This window comes from Ctenocephalides felis, unplaced genomic scaffold (genome assembly GCF_003426905.1).
Source record: "Ctenocephalides felis isolate EL2017-DRISC unplaced genomic scaffold, ASM342690v1 CF-g0.4_SCAFFOLD_01604, whole genome shotgun sequence".
NCBI classification, from domain to species: Eukaryota; Metazoa; Arthropoda; class Insecta; order Siphonaptera; family Pulicidae; genus Ctenocephalides; species Ctenocephalides felis.
The window spans coordinates 45389467-45405338 of NW_020537758.1; the positions used below are offsets into that span (position 1 = coordinate 45389467).

General features: G+C 27.8%; 2 protein-coding genes across 2 annotated transcripts in view; one reads left to right on the forward strand and one right to left on the reverse strand.

Moving 5' to 3' along the window:
- The first annotated feature begins 904 nt into the window (after positions 1-904).
- The window catches only part of LOC113372337, a 37675-nt gene continuing 22707 nt past the window's right edge, over positions 905-15872 (forward strand). Inside the window, exon 1 of the mRNA XM_026612664.1 lies at positions 905-1145. The gene's annotated coding sequence lies outside the window, so the exon portion shown is untranslated. The remainder of the gene's footprint in view (positions 1146-15872) is intronic.
- Positions 5760-9698, reverse strand: LOC113372343 (mitochondrial ornithine transporter 1-like). The gene is made up of 3 exons (XM_026612671.1): positions 9424-9698; positions 5963-6694; positions 5760-5894 (listed from the first exon to the last, which is right to left on the reverse strand). The coding sequence occupies exons 1-3, from the start codon at positions 9491-9493 to the stop codon at positions 5776-5778; spliced, it is 921 nt and encodes a 306-aa protein (XP_026468456.1). The 5' UTR covers positions 9494-9698; the 3' UTR covers positions 5760-5775.

Sequence of the window (15872 nt, forward strand, 5' to 3'; positions counted from 1 at the left end):
CGCCTGAACCGATTTCAAAAATTTTAAATTAAAAAGTATTGATTAGTCTAGCATAATGATCGGCACTGCCGATTCTTTATAATTAGCATTGCACTAAAAGAAAACTTTGCATATTGTCTGTGATGAGTAACTTTCGGCTAATTTAGTATCATTTAACATTTGAACTTGAATGATTTGCATTCAGGTAATTTTAATATTTATTTATTATTATTATTATTTTGTTATTCAGACAATCGGAATACATTGCTTCTATAAGCCTATGTGATGATGTTATATGGCGTTTTGGGGTCTCCGCCATTGAAGAGATTCTCTGCTAGAATTAATCTATATAGCTGTCTGTATATAATTTAATATTGCAGGTTCTTTGGCCATTTCTTTTTAAGTCTTTTTGTTTGATCCATTTTGGTGATGATTTGTATTTCAGCGTTCGATTGATCATCGATTTTGTTGTGGTATTATTTGTTTTTGATTCCATAAATTTCCTGCATTCTTCAATGCTCTTTTCCGTTCGTCCTATCTTTTGCAATTATTGAATTTATAAATTGACAGTAAATTTTTGCCATAATATAATAAAGGCAAATAATATAATAATAAAATAAATCATTTAAATAAAATAGTGTAAAAAGTCAAATAATAAACAATAATGTAAATAGTGTAAGTACTGCAATAAAAAATCAAATAAACCGCTTTTATGCGAATCAGCAAACTTCTCACTATTGCCTATGTCAGCAACATAACTTTTGGCCAACATAACTCTCTTCTTCATTTTATGAAATGGACATGAAGGTTTTCATTTTTGACAGTATAACATAATTAGTGATTTATTATTAAAAGTGATAGCATAGAATATTAAAATATGTGTGTGTTAAAATTCGACCCTTAGAAATACCTGTATGTACTTCATAATTGAAATTAGTGTTCATATTTTATAGTGTTAAAATGAACGATATCAATATGGCGATGGTGCCCGGCTAAATAAAAGTGTTATGTGTAAATGTTATATTCTAATCATGTAGGCATTGTATGTATGAAAATGAAAAGCATTTTAAGGCACAAATGCATTTTATACACAAAATTTATACTTGTTACTTTGCTTACTAGAACAGAATCATCTTAAAAAAACAAGTGGAAACAGAGGTCAGCAGGTAAGCAATAACAAAAGTAAAATCATGACAATGAATATAATAAATTCTTATATGATGAAGGTGCATGACGATGATCAAAAAGATGCCTTTTATAATACATATATTTTTCTTACAACTAATTTAATAATATTTCAAATGCATTTGTCTATACTCGTTAATCAACAAAAATTGCCATTTGTGTAAGCGTCTCCTTGTTTCGTATGCCTTATTTGTTCTTGCACGACGTCACATTTGCATTATCAAAATATTTGTGGATAAAGAACATTTTCACGTTTCAATTAGAGTATTAAGCTGCAAAGATAAAGAAAAGTGACGTAGTTTAATTAGAGATGCGTTCCATTACTTGTATTATTGAATAATAAAAACATAAAAAGTAATCTAGCTTGGTGATAAATTATGTCCGGTCATATTCTAAAGATTGCCAAATGATTTGAACATTTTTGCTATATGTGTGCATGTGAATGTATGTATGTGAACTTGAGGTTGATAATTTTATTTGATTTTGAGGTATTTGGGTAATTATAAGAGATAACACAAAATTGGTTACTAATTGGTATCAGAATTCAACTTGGTCAGGTAGATACATATTTTTTTTCCTTCATTCTTGTTCAGTTAAAATTTCTGTAATCATTTAATTATTCAATCATCAAGTGATAAGATGTTCTCATATAAAATTTAGATTTAATTCGATCAATTCCTAATAACGAGACCGTCGACATCGGTCAGCTCGATATCAGACAGCGTATCAAACTTCCACTTGAGATTATAGATATCAAATGAAAATCACCTTTCGGTGGAATAGTTGCAACGTCATAATTAGAAAAGCAAATAGACATTAGTATAAACTATATCTGTTAGTTAGGAATTTCGGAAGATAACCTTCTAATAGCTTCCTTTTATCTACCAGCGTTCAAAACAACTCATAGAACATCTAATTATTCTGATTGCTGTTATATAAGAAAATTCAATTTTAAATAACAATTTGATCTTTCCCATTCGATAAAAATTTGAATAACACAGACCAGGTTATTTACACATTATTATCTCTAATTTTTATGGTACCTTTTCTCTTTCAAACTCTTTTTTTGTTAAAATGGTCTTCATCTTATGTTAATTAATATAAATGTATTATTTCATTAAGTAAATTTTCTTATTTTTGAAAATAGTTATTTTCTGAAAAATATGTTCATATAAGAGATATGAAGAAAATGAATTTATCGTTAGATATGTTCCGCTGGCTAAAGAATTGAAAATTTTTTGTTTCGAGATTTTTTACTTTATTGATAACTCTTATTTATTTTTATTCAATAAATCTAAATATTATTTGAATTAAAATTGAATTGAATTGCTATGAATTATATAAATTCGGCTAAAATTTGGGTTATGATTTTTCATCGGTATTATTGATTGTTTGCTTCAAGTCATAGATCAAGATTTTGTTAATTCGCGGTATTAAAAATTATTAAATCTATTATTTTTGTACATGGTTTTGTTAAACCTATTATTGTACATGAATTATTCTTTCGTTATCGCTTTTAATCACACATTGACGAATTAAAATTGATTGAATTATAAATATATCAATGTTGGAACCAAAATGCATCTCCAATAAAATGTTATTTGTTTCAACAAAGGTCAGGGTATAAAACTGGAGTTTTCTACAGAAATCCACTCGAAAGAAAGATGATAGAATAACACTATTTTCCATAATTCTTTATAATGATTTCAACTTTTTTTATAATCATTATATTACACACCTGAAATTCATTTTTTTGTTTTTCATCTTGTCATGTTGATTTAATTCATCTACATGATCCCATGTTTACAATAATTTACCCAACAAAAAAACGCTTTTGCGACAGATGTTATAAAAAACGTAATTTTTTATTGCGCATGCGATTATTATTTAATCTCTTTTTAAATAATAGATTCAAATTAATACGAAATGTTCATAAAACATTGCTTTTATTTGCGCAAGCGTTTTTACTAGTGCGGCGGTGACTATCTGATAAGACTCGAAGATATATAGGCGATTTTTATATAATATTTTCAAGTTATTTGTATCATTCATTAACTTTTGTTAAATTTTGTACCGACGTATTTGACATTCAAATATTTGCAGTGTGTGAATATATTATTTTGCACGTTTTCACTTAACACAATATTTTTGATCAACTTTGTCAAATTATTATTGAATTTAAAAAAGATTCTACAAATTCATTTATTGAATTTAGTATTTAAATGTTTATTAAATCAGTTTTTGAAACCACCTGTTTTTAGTATCCAAGATATAACTATTAAATGTATTAATTTCAAATATTTTATTCATTCTTATTTCCTTTCATACTTTCGTTTACAATTAATATTTTTTTCTTTTTTTCATCTCTGTATGAGATATATTTTAGAATATACTAAATATTATACATTTTGAGTCAAGTCAAAATACAATCATTAATTTTTTTTATTAATTATCAAAGTATTATTAACTTCTGTAGGGTAAGTTATAGTAATCGCAAAGCAATCGAAAATGAAAATTTTTATATATTTACCTAAGACAAAAATGGATGTATGTGTGCGGATACAAATATTTGTCAGCGATTTTGGAAACACCGATCAACCAATTTGAATAATTCAATAAACATTCGATTCGTATTGATAAGGAGACGTGCTAATTAGTTTTTTTGCAAAGGCAGGTCTAGCAGTTCGTCTGATTTTCAAATTCAAAATTCAAAATTCAAAAAACATTTTACTTGTATTGAGAAGATGAGAAACTGATTGAATTATTTGGAAGGCAGGTCTAGCGGTTTTGGATATCTATTAAATCTTAAACTTAGAAATAAATATTTTCCAAAATATTTAAAAAAAACTTCCAATTTTTTTAAAATTTAAAATTTCTCAAAAATTTAATTTTTTCAAAGTTTAAAAAAAATTAATCTTTTTAAAAAAAATTAATTTCTGGTACGGGAAGTTCCAGCAATTTGCCTCAAGGCACAATGCTATATACTACTAGTTAAAATTATTACAATAAACGTTCAGTGCGCGAATCTGAGTGAAGCTTTCCTTTACATTTATTAATTTTTTCCTTTCTTCTTCAGATTTGTACGAGATTTTGAATATAGTAAATTTAATATATTTAAATCGAGTCAAAATTTATTCATATATTTTTTTCCTTGTTCTGGTATTGCTAACTTTTTTTACAATATGTAATAGTTCATTAATTATTTTAGCGCTGCTGTGTTAAAATTAATAATTTGAATTAATTTGCGAGTTTAGAGTCTCTTGTTTAAACATTTGCTTTAGTTCAAATTAATCTTGTGATATAACACTCGACACATGGCAAACAAATAATGTTTAATGGTCTGGCAAAAAATGATAACACTGTATAAATAAAGTTATTGAATGAACTAATTAAAGATTCAATTTATTGAAAATAGTATTTCCTGCCACAAATTTTAATTTATATAGCTTAATAATAATTATATATTTTTGACAACATATTTAATCATTATTACTTTTAAATTTGAGATGCAATATTAAAATTGCATCAGGTTTTCTCGATTCAACGAATTCAATCAATAATTTGAACGAATTGAGTTTATTTAATATTAAAAAGAATAATACAATAATATTATTTTACCAACAAACTCTAGTAGTTGATTTTATGATAATTGCATGTTATTATGCAAGAAGATTTGATTATCCTTTCAATGGATTATTAAAACAATAAAATACTAGAATTGAGTAATCATAATAAACAGAATATCTAAATTTTATATCTAAGAACAGAATTTGCTATCTAAGAACTCCTTTAAAATATATACATATGCAAACACTTTAACAACTTTGAAATGCCCCTGGTACAAATAGAGAGCATATTAAAAACGTTATTATCTATAGTTCAGGCTTAAAAATAAAAAAAACATGTAAATAAAATCAATAAACAAAATCTAAGTGAAATGATGTAAATTTACTGATTATTTTTATTTTTCGAATGTTTAAAACGGGAAGTTCCAGTAATTTACCTTAAGGCATCGAATGTTTTTTGAATCATTCAAATCGGCCGATTTGTTCTCTCAGAACTTACAATTTTTTGTACTTTTTGCTCCGTATCTTCGAAACAGCTAGATCTGCCTTCGCCAAAAACTAATCAGCACGTCTCCTTATCAATACGAATCGTAAGTTTTTTGAATTATTCTAATCGCTCGATCGGTGTTCTCGAAATCGTCCACGAAAATTTGTATCCGCACACACACACATACACATACACACACATATACATTTATTTTTTCTAAGGTATGTTCGGAAACCTTTGAATCGTAAAGATATATAAAAATCATTTTTGATTTTTTTGCGGTTACTATAACCTACCCTACGGGATGTTAACAAAATCTAAGTGACAAGATTTTTTGATTAGAGTGATTAAATGCTAATTCTATAATTTGTGTAAAATATTGAGTTAAAACTAGATATTTGCAGAACATTGGTTAATTAAGAAATTACTGAAATTAATGATTTATGGTAGTCATTTTAAAAAAGAATTTTCATTTATATATATATTTATTGAGATAACATAATTATTTTTTTACAATATTTTATTATCCTATTTCTTAAATTTGTTCATACTATAATACTAACTAGATATATAATACATAAACTTCTTAGAATACTCGTAGGTCACAAAAAGTACAGCTGTGGCAGGAATTGTTCTAACTAAAGTAGGTTTTAAACCATTGTATAAAGCAAAAATGCCTGAAAAATACAATAAGATAAATGTAAAAATATCAATTTTAATACAGACAGTTAAAATATATCCTTACCATCTTTTTTAGCAATATCCATTCCGACCTTTAACATACTATCTTTGCATCCACTGATCTGTACTCTGGATTTGATCACGTCTGCTGGAAAAATAACTGTCCACAAAATACAACCACCGACTGCACCAGCAATCATTGTTTTTACCCACCCAATATCATCTTTGGTTTCATTTGGTTTTCTGAGCATTTCTCTAGTGAGTTCATATCCCCCAAAAAAGAAGAAATAACCTGGCATTTCTCTGGCTATTGTTGCACCTAAACCAACAAATAGACCTCGAAAGCCATGCTGTTGTACTATACGTTTTGTTAATTTAATCGGCCCCATTCTTTCAATCATTTGTCCAGTCGAAGCCTTCTGAATTTGAGCTTCCTCCAAGGCTTGAAGTTGGCATTTAACCAATTCAGTTGGACATAATGTGAATGATGAAAAAAAGGCAGCGAGGCAACCAGCACTTGCATTACTAAAAGTACTTAATTTAGATACATCTTTTTCGCCAGTCAAGTAGGCAATGAATTTTTGGCAAGCTCCGTAGCCAGCGAATAATACAGAATTTTCAGCAACATTTGCTATTAAAGCTGGAGTCGTTCCTGCATATAATCCTTTGACAAATCCATCTCTTTTAACTGTCTTTTTTATACAATTTGTCATGCCACTATAAAGACTTGGAAAAGCTTGCATTTTCACTTTCACGGTATCCAAAGGTTGACCGACTAGCACCAATGCCACACCTCCTGTAAAATATAAATATCACATATGAACATTTTTCTTGTTTAAAAATTTAATGTTTGATAATGAAGTATAGAAAACATATAACACAATTACAGTATTATCGACATGTTTATGAACTTTATATTTGAATCGATTAATTTTAAAGGGCGCGAAATCAGTTCTTATCTTTGAACTAGAAATTATATCATTTTGATAGCGAAGTTTTTGAAATTTATATGTGACATATATATATATATATCTATATATATATCTATATATATATATATATATATATATATATATATATATATATATACTTAATAGCAATTACAATTAAGAATAGTTTCTTGTGATGACAATTCTTCTAAACCACGAGATTATTTCGAATACAACTCAGTGGTTATCTTTTTTCTAATAGTGCGGATATATCTTACTCAACTTTTGTAGATTGGTCCAGAAGGGCTATTTGAGTAATTCAATTTTTTTGTATACCGATTTTTATTCAAATGTTAAGATCTGAATTTGTGCTTAATTATGCAAGAAACGTTTATTTTTATGATAACTTTTATGACACTGTAATAATAAACATTCGATTCCTATTAATCGGGAGATATGCTGATTAGTTTTTGGTAAAGGCAGGCCCAGCCGTTTTAGAGATACGGAACAAAGAGTGCAGAAAATAGAAATCGAGTTTTTGAGGGAACGGAGCATCCGATTTGAAAGATCCTAAAAAACATTCAATTCGTTATAGCTTACATAAATCTGTTTGGCGCCTGAGTCAAATGGTAGCACCAGAAAATACTACCATCAAATATACAATAAATTGAATACATACAATTTTTTAAAATGAGATATTTATAATACCTTGATTAAAAATAAAAGTAAGTTAAAATATATCATTACAATTAGAGAAAAGTCAACCACTGGGCTGTATTCGAAACAACTACTTGGTTCAGGAGAATTATCATCACACAATTTTAGTGCTCTTAGGTCTGATTACTATTTAGAAAGATAGTAATTAAAATATAAAAAATTAAAAATAGTTATTTTATGGAATCTAATTATGAATCAAAATTATCTCACGAACATAAAATCTATCTAAATTGGTTCAGGCGTAAGAAAGTTCAATGGCTTGCACATGCGTAAAAAATTGTATGAATGTTTTCTAGCAAATTTGAAATCCATACGTTTCGGCTATTATCCTAGCCTTCATTCAATGGGATATACTATCAACTTTAATAACAAAGTAAATAATATTAGTATATTATTAGTAATAATAACTAGTGGTGAATGGCATCGTACCTTAAAGGCAAATTGCTGGAACTTTCCGTACCAGAATTAAGGAGTTCAAGCAAAAAATAATAATAATCAATAAATTGTGATCAATGATTAATAACAATTGTTTTAAATATTTTCAAAATAAAAATTAATATTACTACTATATATTTATTCGTTCATATAATATACAGTGACGATCTTATCGCTCAAAACACTTAATAATGTTTACATTAAAGAGAAGCCGAATGATTCCTTCTGAGGATATATTTCTTACGAACACACACATACATTCATTATTTCTGTAGTATGCCAACATGTTCAGAAACCTTCAATACGTGAAGATATGCAAAAAACTTTCATTTTTGATTTTCTTGCGATTACTATAACTTACCCTACGGGAAGTTAATAATGAACTAATCTAAAATCGAAATTATGCACTATAGTAAATTCTCGAACTATGGCACAATAGTGTATACAATTTGATATAAGGACACGAAATTGTACATGTTTCCCGTAGGGTAAGTTATTGTAATGGGCCGAAAATCGAAATTGAAAATTTTTACATTTCTCGACGTTTTGAAGGTTTCTGAACATTTTGCATACCTCAGAAAAAATAGATGTGTGTGTGTATGTATGTATGGATGCAAATTTCAAGTCACGTTTTCGAGCGCACGGATCAACCGATTTGAATGGTTCAAAAAACATTCGATTCCTATTGATAGGGAGAAGAGCTGATTAGTTTTTGGCGAAGGCAGGTCCAGCCGTTTCGGAGATACGGAGCAAAGAGTGCAGAAAATAGAAATCGAGTTTTTGAGAGAACGGAGTATCCGGAGATTTGAATGATATAAAAAACATTCAATTAGTAATGATTGGGAGAAGTGTTTATTAGTTTTTGGCGAAGGCAGGCCCAGCCATTTTGAAGATATGGAGCTATATATGTAAAAATGGCAGTTTTTGAGAGAACTAAGCATCTGATTTAAATGATCCAAAGAACTTTCTGCTTGTCTTAACAAAATAATTGATTTTGAAAAAAAAAATTTTGTTTCAACTTTTTTTTTTCAAAAAATTTTTTTTTGTATATCTAAAATAATTCAGACTTTATTTTTAATTCTGACTATACTACAATACTAATAATAATCTATTTGAAAACATTCAGTATTCCTCGAATATTTCGTTACGGTACGGGAAGTTCCAGCAACTTGCCTCAAGGCACGATGCCATACACCCCACTAGTTATTATTTATTTGTTACAAATTATTTACTTAGTTTAATTATTATAGTTGACAGTATATTCATCTAAACGAAGGCTAAGATAGTAGCCAAATTATACGGATTTCAAATAAATGTTTAAAACAGCATACATAGAATTTTTTCTTGATGAACGCCCTATATTTAAACTTCTCATATAACAAATTCTTTACGCTTGAACAAATATTTGCATGTAATAAATATATCAAATTATTTCCTGACTTACCCAAGGATCCTGCCGTGAAGTCGATACATCCATCTTTAAAACCATTTTTATTCTCATGCACGCTAGACATTTTTATACTACTGTAAAATTGAACTAAAAGCCACAATAGTTATCGTACAAACCTCATTATAACAATTACTGGTTTTTTATCACTGTACACATTACTAGCGAGAGAGTCAGCGAAATATCCATTCAAGTGATAAGAGTTTGCACATTGCGTTTTATCATGTTTAGCATCTTATCTTACGTTTTATTTATGATAAGAACATAATGTAAATCATATACACAAATTCGCGAATTAAATTTCTGCAAATTATGGAATATTTTAAAGTGGACAGCATGGTTTAGACTAGAGATTCTTTGAGGTTACTCTAGACCTCGCACGTGGCGTTGCGCTTGGTGTGCACGTTGACAAAGGGAATGGACGCGAAGTATCACGTGATGACTTTGTTGTGATTGTCACATTGTCAAGTTCAAAGGCGTGCACTAGATTATTTTTAGTACGATGATATTTTAAAATGACTATAATGTATTGCTGGTGTTAATTCGTCATTTGTTAATATTATTTTACAATTAAAAAAACATTTGGCGCTTTCTAACAAATTCTTGTTATTTAATTCAACTACGAAACCTACCGAACAATATAAAAGTTAGTGTCTTTAACACGGATTAAAAATTTCAAAAATTAAACTACGCAATGTGTTATTTGACATAATACAATATACAATACGCAAGGTGTTATTTGACATAAGTCGCTAGTGTTTTGTTTTGTTATTCTTGATTTAATTTAATTAATCATATGTTTCAATTTTACGAATATTGATTTGTTTTATTAACTTCCCCTAGGGTAAGTTATTGTGATCGTCCGAAAATCGTAATTGAAAATTTTTACATTTCTTGACGTTTTGAAGGTTTCTGAACATTTTGGCATACCTCAGAAAAAATGGATGTGGTGTGTGTATGTGTGCATGGATACAATTTTTTGTCCACGTTTTCGGGCGCACGGATCAACCGATTTGAATGATTCAAAAAACATTCGATCCCTAATGATAGGGAGATGGGCTGATTAGTTTTTGGCAAAGGCGAATCCAGCCGTTCTGGAGATACCGAAGTAAGTGTGCAACAAACAGAAATCGAGTTTTTGAGAGACCGGAGCATCTGATTTGAATAATCCAAAAAACATTCAATTCGTAATGACGGGGAGAAGTAGTGATTAGTTTTTGGCAAAGGCAGGTCCAGCCGTTCTGGAGATACCGAGGTAAATGTGCAATTAATGGCAGATTTTGAGAGAACAAAGCATCTGATTTGAATGATTCAAAGAACTTTCTGCTTGTGTTGACGAAACGATTGCTTTCGGGGATTTTTTTTTTAAATTTTCAAAAATATTGAAAATAATTTTAATTTTAATATTTTTCTAGCTAAATTTCTAAATCTCACTTATATACTTGATATAAATAATTTCAATTTTGCAATTCAGTTTATATAATTCTTATAAATATTAGACAATGTCTTTCATTTTAAATTCGATTGATTAATAAGATATATAAGTTACAGTATTTAGAATAATCTATTTGGAAACATTTAATATTTTTCGAATGTTTCTTTATGGAACGGGACGTTCCAGCAATTTGCCTTAAGGCGCGGTGCCATTCACCACTAGTTTATAGTTCGTTTTAACTCGTCATATGTTATTCTGCTTTTGAAGATATTGTGGAAATGACTCTCGTCATTTAATTTGACTACTAAACCAACTAAAAATTTGAGTGTTCATAAAATATGTTACCAATTTAGTAAATTAATTAAACAATATACAAGGTGTTTTTGTGTATTTGACATAATTCGCTAGTGTTTTGTTACTCATAAAGTTTTTATTTAAAAGTATACTTTAGGATAAAAATGCTTGGTAAAGTAAATCTATGTTCCAGTGTTATTAAAAGTGGAATTTTACCTTAAGGTAAGTTGCAAAAACTTCTCAATTTGTGTAAATAACGACTAAAGCAAAGAGAATTGAGATTTAACAACTTTAAAAAAAGGCCCTCCATTTTTCCAATCTTTGATGAATATTTTCACTTTTGGCCTAAAATTTTTGCTCACATGTACATACTTTTGCCAATTTCAATGTCAAACGATTTGGAATAGCTTGAAATGTCGGGAAAGCAACTTAGCATATCGGATCATCATCAATTAGCATATATTTTAACATCTGACATATTTTACATGATAAATCATTTGTCTGTAAGTTGTAAGTTTGTCTTTGTATTTTACTAATTGATGTCAGGTTTGCACAACATTAATTAACCAATTTTCTAATTGGAGATGTTTGAATATTTATTACCAGTTTGAATATTTATTATATTTAAATATTATTCAAATTCTAAATATACATACACATAATTTTCTGATTTAAAATTGCTGAATTGCACGAATCAAATTTTGAATTAGACTTTCATTTTAAGATTAACAATAAGATGTTATAAAGTAAAAGTAAGGATTTTAAATTGTTTTTAGAAATAACAGTCATGATAGGTTATCTGCTGACAAAACAATAAAAATATATTAATACAGTTCTTTAATTTAAAGTTACTATTTTTTATTCAATTGGGCATTAAATTTGTTTTATTATAGTCAATCTAATGTTCTATAGTAATAATCCATGATTTGTGCAGTCTGACCTCTATTATTGTTCGTATAAAAACAGTGACGTGCACTATTTGATAAATTTGCATAAACAAATCAGTTTAGCAATATATCACTTTTCATTGCAAAACCACAAAGGTCATCGGTTTTGTTTTCAATAATAAGTTTTTCAGCAAACTATTAAAACGTATATTTTATCTAGAGTTTTAAGAGATTCCAGACACCTTATAAAATTGATACGAATTATTTTGATTAACCAAGCCCTGTTAAGAATACGATATTCAAATATGGGTAATAGAATTCTATAAAACAAATATTTACCAATATTGTAGGATTTTTTTATTTCAAATGAGTGCTTTTTAAGTTGAAATATTTTTAGTGATAAGTAAGTAGATAAAAATGTACGCATTCCAATGAGTCATATAATTCTTTACACAAATCCATTGATTTCAAACTAAAATCTTGTTAACATTTTCAAACATTTAAATATTTCAATTATGGAAAATTAATTACGAAATAATATAAACGCGTTTTGTCATGCACAGATTGTTTATAGTTTTTTACTAATGGTATTTTACTCTCGCAATGGGTTATTATTACTATTTAATAAATTTAATATAAGAGATCAGGGCTTGATTTTTTTCTCGTCTAAAAACTACTTTTTATTCAATTTTGATTCATTTCATACATGATTTTAGATGAGTTTTGAATCGAAATAATTTCCGAATCAATTGTTTTCTGATTTTTAATTTTAATTTAGATTGGCAATAGACAACGGTAATAAATTCAATCCACATATACCAGCCAACCAAACAATAAAAGTATAGTGGTTATCATGTGCTTACAAATAAATAGTTGTATGTTCTTTCCAATTAATTCATAAAGTGAAAAATTCATAAAATTATTTTGAAATAATCAACGTAATATGAAGCAATTCAGCATGAATAGATTCAATAAAATCCATGAAATAAACGAACGTGCTTTATCTGTAAAATAGGCAAATTATATATATATGTATATATATATATATATATATATATATATATATATATATATATATACATATAATATGATATAATATAATATAATACAGATATTTATCATGATTCGCGGTTTTAAATATCATATCTTTACAGCCTTGAATTACCTATTATGAAATGAATGGCACATGTCAGATCCAAGTCTTACGTGTTATATTTTGTGCATAACTATATAGATTTTCCCACAGAGCCAAATCTGGTAATAGAGAATTATATAGAATAGTTTAAGAAAAAAAGTTGTAGAAAATTATACTTAATCTATTTAAATCTGTACCGAAGAAATCATAACGGATCTGCATAAATCCAAAGCGATCAATGTAAATTGCAAATTATAGCTTCTGTATAAAAATAGATTATCATATAAAATTATCCAGTGAAGCTATAAAGTCAGTAAAACATTTCATTAAACATTATACATTAAAAATAATTCAGATTTTACTTTTAATTCTGACTAAGTTCTAATATACTTTAAACAAATAATTTCAACTTTGCAATTTAGTTTATATAATACTTACAAATATTAGTCAGTGTTACAACATTTATAATAATCTATTCGGAAACATTTAATATTCCTTGGACATTTCGTTACGGTACGGAAAGTTCCAACAATTTGCCTTAAGGCACGATGCCATACACCACTAGTTGTTTTTCAATATTAGCCTCAGTTTTCTGGAACCGACACTGGGCACACACTTTATATGGACTTGCGAGGAGCTCAATGTGTTAAATGCAAATTGCTTTGCATATGCGAATAAATCCAATATAAGAATATGTGATGTCGATCAAATTCCGAAAATATATGTAAAATGCTTTGTTGCCTCATATTCAAAAATGTAAGAACTCACTGCTTTTTCTTAAAATCTTCCTATTCCTTTAAAGATTCCTATTAACGGTTTTCTCACACTCAATGAAATAGACTGAAAATTTCAATCAGTTATACTTCTACACGTATGCCTTGACATCTGTCTGTATAGATATTAAGTTCCCAAACTTTTTTGTGTCGTGGACTATTAGGCGATATCGATTTTTTTATAAATTTGTATTTGTACTAACGTTTAGTATTAAACATTTAAAGTTAAGATACTAATCCAAGGTAAGATATTTATTAATTGACTTCATAATATTAATAAAATAGATATTAACGAGCTTTGTTGTGATGCACTATAGGTCGTTTTTGATGTGGGCCCCTTGAAAGTTGTCATGAACCCCTGGGGGTCCATATGGAGTTATGGAGCACTTTGGGAATCACATGAGTAGACATAGATAGACTGAGATATGAAAATAATATATAAAAAAAGTCAATCATTTCTAAGTAAGAGTTTAGGGATTCCAACCACAACGTTTTATGGTCGTTACCCACCTCGGAAAACCTGGTAACGATTTGTAGTTGTATTCGTATTTACTTAAAAATATGATTTTAAAATGTTTTCTGATGGAAATAGCTTTACCTCATCCTTATCATCAATTTTATACATACTCCTTTAATAAAATACCAACAGTTGGGTTCAGCGGAAATATCAATAAATCAAGCCCTTATCATCAATTAAAATTAGTTATCTTAATTAATTAGATATCATAAACGATAAATACGCCAGCTGACGTTTGTACAAGATCTATATTAGATATAATATATGGTGTTCGAAAATGGATTTGCTTATGTTATCTGGAGAGCACATGGCGAGAAAATTTGCGATAAGCATATTAAGTTGTTTAAGCATTTATGATGATTAATTATAATTTTAGACACTGTTCAATATTTATCCAGTTGGGTTCTCTAAAAATGTAGATTCAAATATTAGTTGAATTTATTTTGAATGCTAGTGCATGTACTTACACGATTATAATAAATATAAATATTGATCGATATCGAATCAATTCCTTTCAAGTGAAGATATTTATCAAATTTTATTTAAAAAAAAATATTTTCGAAATTCTGCAAGACCTGATTATATTTTATTTTGATCAAACACTATTCTACAAGACTTACTTTATGATGATTGAAGTATACATAATTAAGATTCAGTTATAATTATATTTAATTATATTTGTCTTAAAAAGTAGTTTTTTTACAAGTTCTTTATTTAAATGGTTTAAACAGATTTTTTTTGTTTTTCATTTGCTTTTATAGGCTTATAATTACTGATTATTTTGATCTCATAATTTTTTAGATGTGAAGCCAACTTTCTTGTTAGCTTGTAAGGATTTCGTTCAGACTATTCCCATTTCTGATGGTATAAAAGACTTTATAAAAAGTTTTTACACAAATGGAAAAAAATATAATCAAAATAATTCTAAAATCTATTTATTGATGGAATATGAACATAACGTGAAAAATGTTAAAAATACTAATATTTCTGATAAAGGTTTCTTACTCGGCAATACCTGTTTGCTAACTCTCTTCAGCAGACATGACTTTCACTATTTATCTTTTATGCAAACGCTACATGTACATTATAATATCTAAAACTAACAAAGGTAGAAAAGATAACACAACTGCTGGTGCCCTAGACAGGAAGTTCACAATTTAAAAAAAATACTTGTTCAAAAATATATATGGCAATAAAAAAAAGTTTTCGAAAATCAATGAACAGACGTTTCGGAAACTGTGCGATCCATTCTCAGCCCAGAACATATGTTATAATTGTTAAAAGATTAGAAAAAGCATTTTATAAAAAAATATAATCGTATATATATACATATATATATATATATATATATATATATATATAAATATACTCGTATACATATAGCAACTTTCGATTTTTTGTTCAA